Source organism: Hermetia illucens, chromosome 3, assembly GCF_905115235.1.
Source record: "Hermetia illucens chromosome 3, iHerIll2.2.curated.20191125, whole genome shotgun sequence".
NCBI classification, from domain to species: Eukaryota; Metazoa; Arthropoda; class Insecta; order Diptera; family Stratiomyidae; genus Hermetia; species Hermetia illucens.
The window spans coordinates 82,900,217-82,912,998 of NC_051851.1; the positions used below are offsets into that span (position 1 = coordinate 82,900,217).

The 12,782-nt window shown below is 41.7% G+C and overlaps 1 protein-coding gene across 1 annotated transcript in view; it reads right to left on the reverse strand.

Moving 5' to 3' along the window:
* Positions 1-7,086, reverse strand: part of LOC119650663 (serine protease HTRA2, mitochondrial-like) — a 65,810-nt gene extending 58,724 nt beyond the window's left edge. Inside the window, exon 1 of the mRNA XM_038053607.1 lies at positions 5,803-7,086. Coding sequence (XP_037909535.1) covers positions 5,803-6,938 — 1,136 coding nt within the window. The 5' untranslated portion in view covers positions 6,939-7,086. The remainder of the gene's footprint in view (positions 1-5,802) is intronic.
* Positions 7,087-12,782: the final 5,696 nt, after the last annotated feature.

Sequence of the window (12,782 nt, forward strand, 5' to 3'; positions counted from 1 at the left end):
ATGTCAACATCCCCCGAAAGTGGATACTCTCACATAATATATGAATATATTACGTGATACGTATTAAAAAATATACAAAACTTTTCGTACCTGAAGCGTCCAGCTTCCGGTTTCCCGACTTGTTTAGCTTGCTAATGGTAGCCAATTACATTGGAAGTGCTTCAAGGCAAACCATCTTCACCATGGCTGTGCCAGCACTTTTTTCAAGGTAGCTAACATTCTAGAAAAAGTACCTCGGAAACTCTTCGGCATTCTCCACGGAGTCCGCCAAACCGAAGAGTAACTTGACGGTCAAAGATGGTCTGTGGAGTCGGTGCGGGAGTTTTTTGAATGCACACAGTGCAGTCGAGTCATACAGTCTCGAGAATGCGCCAGACGTACTGACAATAATGTAAGTCTCTCGATGACTGGGTCATGATCCGAGCCCCAAGCGTAACATAGCCATTCTCCCCCGCCCGTCTTGTACTCAGTGGCGATAACCTCTCCGCTGGTACGGCAGTGCAAGAACGCGGTGAAAGGTCTGGGCGCCACGCTCAAGTTGACCTTGTTCTGGGTCATAGGAATATATAGGGAAAAAGCGAGCTAACAGACTGGTCAGGTGGGGCTCTGCTCTTGTCTCTGGGTGGGTACAGTCTGTAAACCGCTAGCGATTGTTAAGGGTAGAATCTACTCTCACTACTTACTTTTGTGCCAGACATGCATGTAAATGCACACAAAATTACGGCGTTCTGCACGGGGTACTGAAGCTCCGGAAAAGAGCTAGTAACCCTCAGATACTTCATTTGCGATTGTACAGCTCTAGCTAGAGTCACACTACGGACATTAGGTAAACCATCATTTGAGGTTTTCAAGATGGTAGAGCTACTTTCCTTGGTGAATGCTACGAGCTGGCCCTGAAGATCATTACCAGTTGAACTCTACTCCCTGTTGACAGTGTGAACAGACTGGCGTGCTCTACGCAGTTGTAGCATTCCGAGAAAACTAATTGTTACTATCGAGAAAACTAATTGCTATTAGTGTTTCCTGTTCACTCCTTGGTGGAGTATAGGGCATCCACACAGTCAGATTATGCTTCAGCTTCCGTGTCATCACAATTAACACTGTGCAAGAGATAATCTAGCATAGCCAGGGTAAAAATGTACACGGCCATGAGAGAATTTGGTATCTCAACGCAATTGATAAGATTGACTAGGCTGACCCTAGCTAAGGCCAGATAAAAGCAGCAGGATCACTCTCAAGACCATCCGACATCAACAACGGTCTACGACAAGGGGATGCCCTATCATGCGTCCTCTTTAACCTCGAGAAAATGATCCGTGATGTTAAGGTAAATGCAAGAGGTACGATTCTCTTTAAGTCCACCCAACTACTGGCGGCCTATGCTGACGATATCGACATCATGGGAAGAACCACCCGAGACCTACAAACTGCCTTCATCCAGATCGAGTAGGCAGTGATCGACGCGAGATCTTAGGCTGCACATCAATGAAGGCAAGACAAAGTATATGGTGGCAACGTCAGCACCGAAAACCAACCAACCAACAACATCATACCGCACTGGTCAAACGGGAAGAATAAAGATAGGAGAATACAACTTTGAGACCGTTGATAATTTCTCCTATCTAGGGTCGAAAATCACAGCCGATAACGGCTACGATGATGAAATCCGCGTATGGTTGTTGTCAGCTAACAGAGCCTATTTCAGCTTACAAAAACTGTTCCGTTCGAAACGTCTCACCGTAGGGTCAAAACTCTTACTGTACAAGACTATGATCTTGCCAGTCCTTATGTATTCCTCGGAGACTTGGGTTCTTAGCAAGAAGAATTGCGAACTCTTGGCCGCGTTCGAGAGAAGAATCCTCCAAAGAATTATTGACCCCCTATATGAGGACGGACGATTCCGTAGCCTACATAACGACGAAATCAATGAGCGATACCATGACCGTCTGGTTGTGGATAAAACCCGGGTCAATAGGTTACGGTTGTTGCGCCGTTGATGATGAAGGGATAATCTCACAGCAGCGAGACAAACACAAGACTAATATAGACATCCATGACGATTGGGATTCGAACCTAGAGCAGCAAGATTGGGAGGCTGACACTCTACCCCCTCAAGCATGGCGTTGTCGCAACACATAATGGCATTAAATGTCAAATGCCCTCTTCACATCTGTTTGCTCTCTCATCGAGTTTGTCTTCTTTCGACCATGGCGTAAGTATCGTGGATGACGCCATTTTGCATGTATAATCCCGCCGATAAATTGAGTATTATCAGCGCGTAATGTAAATTTTGTATTACTAACCCCGCTGTAGTAATCACAGCTTGGACTGCTTAAATCTCCGGTAGTCTCACTTACTTTACAGTGTACTAATTTGGTTCTGCAGTCATTCATGTTCAGTTCGGCCTGTTAGTTACGCCTGAATCCGCAGTTACCCGGCGGTCGTAAGGTTCCGATATTTGCACAAATAAAGTTAATAATAGTATATTAGTATATTTTAGAAATTTAACCGGGACTTGCATAAAGGATAACACAAGGCGTAACTTTGGAAAGTTTGATGAAAATCCAATTATTATTAACAAAGTTATAGGGGGTGAAACTTGGCCATTTTTCGTTCTTGCATTCTACAATCTGCATGACGTCATCATCACATATTAATTCGTCAATACCACCACGAAATGAGTTCTTTACTCATTTGTATATAAATATCAATTACTCTAAGCAGAGCTGTGTGTATGTCGGTATATATAATAGTATATGCGTGCTAATGAAGTTTGCGGGTAGTGTCTAATTCAGATAAATATATTTGTACATTAAACCAGCGATATTTAATATACGTGCTATATACGTACATATGTATGCTTCTACGCACGAAGTAAATCGGAAATATGGGTATGATCAATTTATATACATGCATATATATGTACAGTATTCGGAAATAGGCAGTTTGTCTGTTTAGGGTGAGGATAATATCTATGGCTTTAATATGCACCTATGTTTTGTAGTTTGGAAAAATATGAAGGATTATGTTGGATTTGTAGCTATATACGGATAGAAAAATGTGCATTGAGGTTCCTTACATAAATGAACATAAAAACTTTATACCCGGAGCGCCAGCTTCCGGTATTCCGACTTGTTCATATCTAGAGTCGAAAATCACAACAGTTACGACGGCAGAATCCGTGCACGATTGTTGGCTGCCAACAGAACCTAATTCAGTTCGCAAAAGCTATTCCGCTGGAAACGTCTCATAGGGTAAAAGCTCTTACATGGGTTCTTAGCTGGAAAAATTTTGAAGTCTTATCCGCGTTCGCGAGAATAATCCTACAGGAGGATGGACGATTCCGCAGCCTATATAACGACGAAATTCATGAACAATATCAAGACCATCTGGTTGTGGATAGAATCCGGCTCAATAGGTTGTGGTGGACGGGTCATCTAATTCGTGTGGGTGAGGATGATCCGGTCAATATCTATAGTAGAAAAAGAAAACATAGCAGGTCTTTGGACCGTTGATAATGATGATGAATATGTTCACTATCCCTTCACTGATATATGAATTCAGAATATTGATGTCAATGAAAACCGATGTGGGAGACGTCCCGCAGTGGAATAATAATCCTCCCTGGTGACATTTGAGGTAGGGCCCAACATCGAAGGTAGGGACGTGGTTGATGCCAAGTCGACTCGCTATGCGCTTATTTTTACACAGCATGGGGCAGACGAGTCTCTTGTATGCGGCTGTTTGTAAGGCAGATTGGTATCTAATTAGACTTAGCTTGAAGGATCAATGTTTTAATCCTCTGAGTGGGATGAAGTCGGACTAAGAGCGGATCGATACGACAAAATTGAAGGCACCAATTGAATTGTCTCTGGCAGCTGTTTGTCGATCTCCATTTGACGAACACTGGCTGTTTGCCAGGAATAGGAAGACGGGAACTTCTATGCGCTATCCGGGATCACCCGTGCTTACAGAAGGATAATCAGTGCACAGTATATCTTTCCGTATGAGAAACGTTGAACTTCGTCTCTTTTGCTTGCACTGCGATATCGTGTATTACACATGTAGTGGCATAATGCTGTATGTAAGATGGTTTATCAGAACGAACACATCAGAGAGAATCTATTGAAGGGAATGCGCATGTCAGTGATGGATTCGAGTTATCGGTTCCAGTGTTGATATTCGTGCAGATGCACCTTCAGTTTGATTGTTATCGTTAATTGGCGCGGTTACAACGGATGGTTAATGACTGGCGGATATTGGTTTTCTTCTAGCTTTGCATTGTAATGGAATTTACTCAGTTTAGTTTGGCTGATTCCTCGATCTATCTTTATTGGGTTCATTCCTCCGCAAACTACATCTTATAAATGCGAGGAAAACTTTTGAGACGAGTCGCGGGTGGAAGAAAGCTTTTATCCGGTTTGGTAATTCTCCCTTCGCCATATTCGTTCAGCATCCATGTCTCGGTTTACTAAACACTCTCCTACACTCTCTAAAATTGATCAAATACCGGATAATATGAAGTGAGAGCTAACAAAGCGTCTTTATATTGTAACCCGTTTTCAACCTCTGGGGCTGATTTTCATTAGATTCAACACAACCATATTAGGCGAAGACAGCTTTACAGTTTCTTACGAGGGCAGAGGCAAACCGTCAGACGCTGCCTCACCTCCTCAGGGTCCTAAGTCCGCATCCACTTGATGTCGGACCGAACTAAATGAGGAGCAAATTACTCCCTCTTTTTTTGGTGCACGGACCTCTCGTTTAGGGCTTTTAGGGCGAAACTTCAAAATATTAGGCTATATTGCTAAACCCTAAACGAGGGGCCCATGGACCAAAAAAAGGAAGTAAGTTGTTCCTTATTTAGTCCGGTCCGACGTAAAGTTGGATGCGGATTTAGGACCCCGCAACCCTTAAAAAAATCAATACAATCAATTCTTCGCACCCACAATAAATTTTGATTATCATCAATCCAATAATAACGAAAGATACCCATTTGCGGAGTTCGGAGAGCAGATCAAGATTAAGGGTAAAATGGGAAACATATTGAAATTTCACAATAGCAGTAACATCCCAATGAACGAAAGTAGCTTTTCGGGCCATCTGTTCCATTTCACTAGCGAAATCCAACCCCCATGTTCCAATAGCTCTCACTCCCCCATGTCTGTCTCACTTCTATCGTCCAAAATGGACCCCGCGGAATGAATGCACAGAAGATTGAACGATCATCCCAAACAAAGGACCAACTGTTATTCTTTCGAACCACCGATCGATCCCCGGTGCACTCAAACCGAGTGAATATTTATATTATACATTGGCTATGCTGGACTGCCTAAGTTGCCTTGGATCTAACTATATGCGAACAAGGAAATGTTCACACATCACATTGCAAACTAAAATATCAAAAGGCAAAAATCATTTAATTACTATTTAGAGTTTAGAATTGCGAAGATTGTAAGATTAAAAGGAAAAAAATTGAAATGAAGGTAATATTACGAATAACTATAAGAATTAAAATTTATTATGGTAGGGATAAGGAAATAAGGACTACAGAAACAAAAATGATTCGCGAATCGTAGAACCGGCGGATACTACAAATTTGCGCACCCATCCATAAAAGCAAATTATAGTATAGCTCAAGACTCCTTGGTAATTTGCAATATGGTGGCTAATGCCTCCTATCTTTTAAACTAGGTTTGCAGTCACCGTTAATTGTAACATTCACTCATGTTTAAATTATATGTCCAGGAATTTGCAGTGGTCAACCAAATGACCAAGTTGCTTAGAAGCAAATCTACTTACTATTCAGCTGGGGAAAACCGCTTAACCCTCCAGATATATACTCCAAATTTTACTTTCTCCGAAAGGCCGCATTCTCGTTTTCTTAGTTCAGATATCACACATGCTGTTAGATTCATGACATTGATTCCTAGATAACTTGGGCATTTCTTCATTTTCTGAATAAATTTTCGGTGTTGGAAAGGCTTCAAGAAATCCTTGACATAATCGATGGGTATAGCAAAGCTGATTCCAGGTAATATTTTCATACTATTGATCCCAACCACCTGCCCTTCTAAGTTGCACAATGGACCACCTGAGTTGCCGCTGTTGATAGGCGTATCCGTTTGAATATACTCTATTTGTCGATCATGCAGTCCAATTTCAACAGACTTTCTATAAGAACTTATGATGCCACATGTTACAGAGTTAGAATATCCCATAGGACTCCCGACGGCTACCACCCATTCTCCACTTTTCAGGTCTTGGGAAGTACCCAAATCCGCAATAGGCAGGTTGCGAGCTTGAATCCGCACCATGGCGATGTCGTATATCTTATCGGCATACTCAACTTCTCCTTCGAAGGAACGGCCATCTGTGAGGGTAACAAGTATTCTCTTGTTCACTTTTAACTCCTCGTCCATGACGACATGCGAATTGGTCAATATTAGTCCATCCGAAGCGATGAGAAATCCGGATCCGCTTGAAACTGCTGAAGGCAATCCTGAATAGTAATCAAAATTGGCTACATCTTGCAATTCAACGTACACCACTGCCGGGCAAATAGTTTTGGCTACTTCTGCTACGAAACTGTACTCTTTGCGACGCCCTGAAAGATCCTTCATCATAACGTTGCGATACAAGAATGGATTGGCATCCTCCATTTTTTTGTTCTTAATGTAAGGCGTAACCGTGGATGCTATTATTCCCGCCCATAAGCGGCCAGCCAGCTTAGTCACAAATGGGGGCGGTTTCCATTTTGTTTGGAAGGAATGATTAAAGGCGAAATTGGTATGCTTGGCTGGTTTCCAGTTACAGTAATACCGATATTGTTGGAGCCATTGTTTTCTGCATTGCCAAACACCCACGATAAACACTGTGAAGTTTGCTGGACATCTGCAACCGGTAATCCTTAGCCTTCTTAAAAAGCTAAATGCCATTCCTTTTATATTTAGCACTACATTTAAGATATTTCAGATAAATTTATTTGTTTAAATAAAAATTTTAAAATAACAGAAATTTTGATTAGAAATTTAAATATTGATTATATATTTTTACTGTTGAAATTATACAAAGCCAAATGGCGAAGTTAACTAGATTGTTTTCGACTTTATGGAATACATGTCAGCTTTTCATAAACACTGATGTCAGAGCTACCCTATCATGAGAAGATAAACAAACACAAGGAATCTACTAGGTATGTAACGGTGCGATGTTGAGTTAGTTGAGTGGCGGTCTCCCGATCTTCTTGCCCCATGAATAATTACTTTCCTCTTTGTATTGCCTTGCTACTATAGACTTATCACTTGCACAACACCAGGTGTGATGGTAATTAATTTGGAGTCTTAATGAAAATTAGCAAAAAGAAATAACATATAATAAAACAAGTCGGGAAACCGGAAGCTTGACGCTTCAGGTATAAAAGGTTTTGTGTTTCCCTATGTGAGGAGCATAACGTAGTTCTCCATTGGCTTATAGCATTGACCCGAGATATTGAAATCGTTGAGTTTTGGGCAGGTTACTGCCATTGCCAGAACTGAGCGATTTAAATATCTCGAAGGGCAGGTTACCGACATTGCCAAAACTCAGCAATTTAAATATCTCGAGGGGCAGGTTACTGCCATGGACAGAACTCAGCGATTTAAATATCTCGAGTCAATGCTATCTGCCAATGGAGAACTGCGTAATGAAATTATTTCACACATTAACGCAACCTGGATGAAGTGGCATTTCCCAACTGGTGTTCTTTGCGATCGACGTTGATACGTCGATCTAAAATTTACTGCAATGTCGTCCGTCTGCCGCTCTCTATAGTTCTGAGTATTGGCCGACTATAAAGGTCAATGAACGGCGTCTTGCGGTAATGCAATGGTGGCGTGACACGTTTTGATTACGTCTGAAATGAGAATATCCGCGATCGAACGGGTTTGCACCGATCGTGGAAAAACTGCAAGAGAGGCGTTTTCGATGGTGTGGTCACGTAATTCACACTAACGAGAATTCAATAACCAGTATTGGTCAGAACATCGAAAGCAATGGTAAGCAACCAAAAAGCCGGCCAAAACAATGGTGGTTTGATATGTTGGATGGGGATTTAAAGGTCTCAAGATTACATCCTGATCAAGCATTTGATAAAATAAAATGACGAAACCGATCACCACAGGCCGACCCCGCTTGTGAACTGATGGCTGAACAAAAAAAAAAAGATGTGAGGAGCGACGAGTGCACGACAGCTCCGTGTAATATAGCTAAAAATTCCATCGCCCTCTATTTTCTAGAAAGCGATTTAAATAAATCATTTGATGGAAAGCCCTGTGTTGATAATGGTCAACCACATACGCCTCACACCCTGAGTTTAATATTATCAAATATAAAACAAGTCGGGAAACCGGAAGCTGGACGCTTCAGGTACGAAAGGTTTTGTGTATTTCTTAATACGTAGCACGTAATATATGCATATATTATGTGAGAATATCCACTTTCGGATGATATTGACATTCTTAGTCTTGAATTTGCAAAGAAGCGACAACTTTGACGTATTATAACTTTGTTAGTAATAGTGCGATTTCCACCAAACTTGGTAAGATTATGCTCTATGTTATATCCTAAATTTCGTAGTCCTAGCATGAACTTAAGGGGGGTCTTGCAGCGAATTACTAAAAATTACAGTAATATACTATTATTAACTTTATTTGTGCAGATATCAGTGTGGAAGGTATTTCGGAGCTCAGGCACCATATAGTGGCAGCCTCTTGATTTTTTTCAGATTTTTCGGTTTGGTAGTTTCTGAGAATGGCCCCCGTAAATGAATGGTCACTTTCAACCCCCCGCCCTCCCTATCTTTTCAACAAATGTCAAAACTAAGACCGTCTTCGAAAAGTACTAACCGAGACCTTTAATTTGATACCCCACATGACTATATTTGATGAAAAAAAAATTTACACCCCCCTTTTGCATGTATGGGAACCCCCCCTTAAATTCATCATTAAAGGATGTAACTCACTGTATGCGTGAGCGTTCACAGTTCCCAGCTTTCCACCAAATTTGGTATCAATCACTGCAACCGTCTCCGAGAAAAATGCGTGTGACGGACAGACAGACAGACAGACAGACAGACAGACGGACAGAGGAAAGCAGAAAAGCGCGGTCACGTGCGCCGCGTATAGAAGAAATGGGATTAAGTTAGAGTGAGCTGATTCCGCCCCGTGATGTAATACCTTATGGTGGTGCCGTGGGGCAGGGAGGGAGTCGGGGGTGGTTTTAGTGGGTAAAAATCCCACACGCTGATGTGTCCAGACCAGTGTCTTTTGAAGATTTCCACCTCCTCAAAAAAAAAAAAAAAGACGGACAGACAGACAGACAGACAGAGACAGAGTCCAGGTAGATTCTTCGGCGCGATTAGTGGCCTTTTCCGGGTGGGCCGATAAGCTTCCGTCTCCTGTCTTCGTAGGTTGCGCCGGAATTGGTTTCTCCTTTTTGCGTTTCGCTGTCCGTTGGGGTGATTGTACCTCTTCGTTGGGGTCTCTTTGTCGCTTATTGCGCATTGCTGAGATGTCTCTTTCACCTTGGATACCTTCTTTGTCAAAAAGCCTCTTGGGAAGAGATGTTTTCACCATAGTTTGTGTTGCTACAGTAACCATCACTTTCTGTTGGCTGTTCGGCAGTATACCTTCTTCGCGTGCTTTTACATCCTCTTTAGCCTTAAAGTACGTCGCCCTAATAGAACGCACTTGGTCTTTGATAGCGTGATGGACGTTATTTCGCTGACCAACGTACTCCATCAGATTTTGGATCATTGCTCCCAGCTGTGTGAACGCGTCAGCCTCATTTAAAGAATTGACTCCACCGCTGCTGCTCCTTTGATCCGACATCTGTTTCTCACTCGATTTCGCTGGAGGCGATCGCACTAATTTACCGCTCCGCCTAAAAGGATCATTAAGGCTTAAAACCATCAAAGGCGACTCCCCACTAGCCGTTTTGCTAGTGGGAAGCCCCCCGAAATTCTCGGCTTCCTCCACTGTTTGCAGTGAAATAATTTACAAACAAATTTGTCTGTTGATTCCTACACGCTCTTGCTTTGGTTGCAGATCGAACTGAGGGCTATCCACCCGCAAATGGTTCTAAACTGGGGTTTGTTTATTAATGCTTAATGTTTCAAGAAAAAAAGGATCGTCCCGCGCTGCAGCCCGGGATTGAATCTCGATCCTGAGAAGCAGGGGCCAAACGTGCTCCCTCTAGGGTGCGCACTACTTGAAAACACGAGCTCTGCGTAGTGTAGACCACGTAATTATTTCACTTTCTAATTAAACTCAATGAAGTCGACTAGAAAAAAAAATTCAATTCAGCACTCAGCGAGAGAGCCGAATAAAGGGAAAGAGTTGCTCCCGTTGCTATTTCGCTTTTTCCAACCACCAACGAACCAAAGACCGATTCAGGAGTCCAGTTTACGATTTTTTGTTTGTAATTTTTTTTCTTTGTTTAAATAGAGATAAATAGAAAAAAAAAAAGGCTTACGAGCGTAATCGAACCAGGGGCTGCCTGCCCACGAGCACCCGCGCTGCCACCTAGCTGTTCTCAATGTTGTGAAATCTGTTCCTGTGCAACTTGTTCAATGTTTTCAACTAACAGTCGTTAATGTATTGGAAAAAAAAAACGGCAACCAAGTGACCGGTTCAGCGAGGAAACAACAAAGAAAAAGAAGAAACACTTGCTATTTTTGTTCGTGGTTTAAATAAGAAGTGGCTCCAGATTTCACTTCATCTCCAAGCACTCGCGCACCATACACCATCCGGCAATTTTTCCGCCAAATCAACTAAAACAATCTTTGTTTTTTTTCACTTCCTATGCTATTTAATTCTCACAGCGCTTTCAATTCACGTTCGTTATTATCAACGTACGCGCTCTGTCTCCTGATTCATGAACAGCTAAGGCATGAAGAACTGCGAAGAAAGCAAGAAGGGGAGCGAACAATAATGCGCCGCAGTTAAGAACTGATCCAGCCCCATGATGCAATGCTTATAGCAGTCCCGTGGGGAGAGTGGAAAAGGAAGGAGGTGGTTTTAGTGAGTAGAAGTCTCACATAACTGTTTGGCAGGAGCCAGCAGTAGGTTTTGAACCTTTCCACCTTCCAACGATGAAAAAAAAAAAAAAAAAAAAAGACAGACAGACAGACAGTAAACCGATTTTAATAAGGTTTTGTGTTTACACAAAACCTTAAAAAGGGCTAGGGAGAATTAGATTCTTCTTGAATGGAATTTTAACATTTCACTCGAATTTCAATTATTCTCGTTAATTGTGACGTCAGCATCTTATTTGTATGGCTTAGGATGCTGTTAATTAGCATGAAATTGATAAGTTTGAACTTCTGTAACTTTGACACTAATAGTTGGATTTTCATGGAACTTGGCATGTGTATGCTCTATGTCGGTGCAAAATTTAGTACACTTAGGATGAACTTAAGGGGAGTTTTTTAGTCAATTTCTAAAAGTTGGTAATATACTATAATATTAGTAAATTTATTTGAGCAGATACCAGAATGGGACACCTCGTGAAGATTAGATTTCACATAAGTGTTTTACACAAAACCTTAAAAAGGGCTGCAGATAAATAGATTCTTCATAAATGCGACTTTAATATTCCACGCGAATGTCAATTATTCCGGGTAATTATGACGCCAGCATCTGATTTGCATGGCTTTGGAAGCAGTAAACTCGCGCGAAATTGCTAAGTTTGAACTGCTATCACTTTGGCGTTAATTGTCTGATTTCCATGAAATTTAGCACATATATACGAAATATTATCCCCTATGCTAGTACAAAATTTGGAAGTCCTAGGATGAATTTAAGGGGGGTTTTTCAGTAAATTTCTAAAAAGTAGTAATATACTATTAGTAAGTTTATTTGAGCAGATATCGGAATGGGACATATTTTGAGGCCTAGATTTCATCTAGGCGCACCACCCTGATTTTTTTCGGATTTTTAGGTTGGGCAGTTTCCGAAAATGAGTCCTGTCTCACTTCAAGTGCTTACATTTTGATTCCTTACTCACGCACTTTGCAATTTATGCCAAAACTAATGTCAGTTTGGGAAAGTACAAATCAAGACCTTTCATTTGATACTCTACACAACTATATCCGGTGAAAAAAATTTTTGAATCCCCCCTTTGGATGTATGGGGAGCCCCCTTTAAACTCCACCTAAATTCATGCCACTCGCTGTATGCGGGGATTTCGTAGCTCCCATCTGTCCACAAAATTTCGTTCGGATCGGTTTAGCCGTTTTGGAGAAAAATGCGTGCGACAGACATTGAATCGATTTTAATAAGGTTTTGTTTCACACAAAACCTTAAAAAAGAATATCTGAGTGCCTCCACAAAGGATTATTTTCGCGACCCACCATGCCCACGGAACGTTGCTAATCTCAAGAAGTTCTCAGCTACGGTAAAGTAAAGCCCACGTAGGTGGCCTGCGATTACCTTCACTGTCGTGGCAGGAAATATCTCCTAAGATACCACGCAAAGTGTTATGCGATCTGCGTTAATAGAAGCGTTGCATCAGGGGTAAGTGATGTTGGTATTTAGCTCAAAACATAGGAATTCGTGAGCCACAGATGTGAGAAAAAGTTTCTTCCCAATGATCTGATCCGACATCAACTGGATGAGGACTCAGGGCTTCCTCAATCCTCAAACAAACAAGTCGGGAAACTGGAAGCTGGTTTCTTCAGGTATGGGCGTGTTTGATGCGTTGTCCAAATGTTTGACGAATTTCAAACATGTTTGAAATCGTTT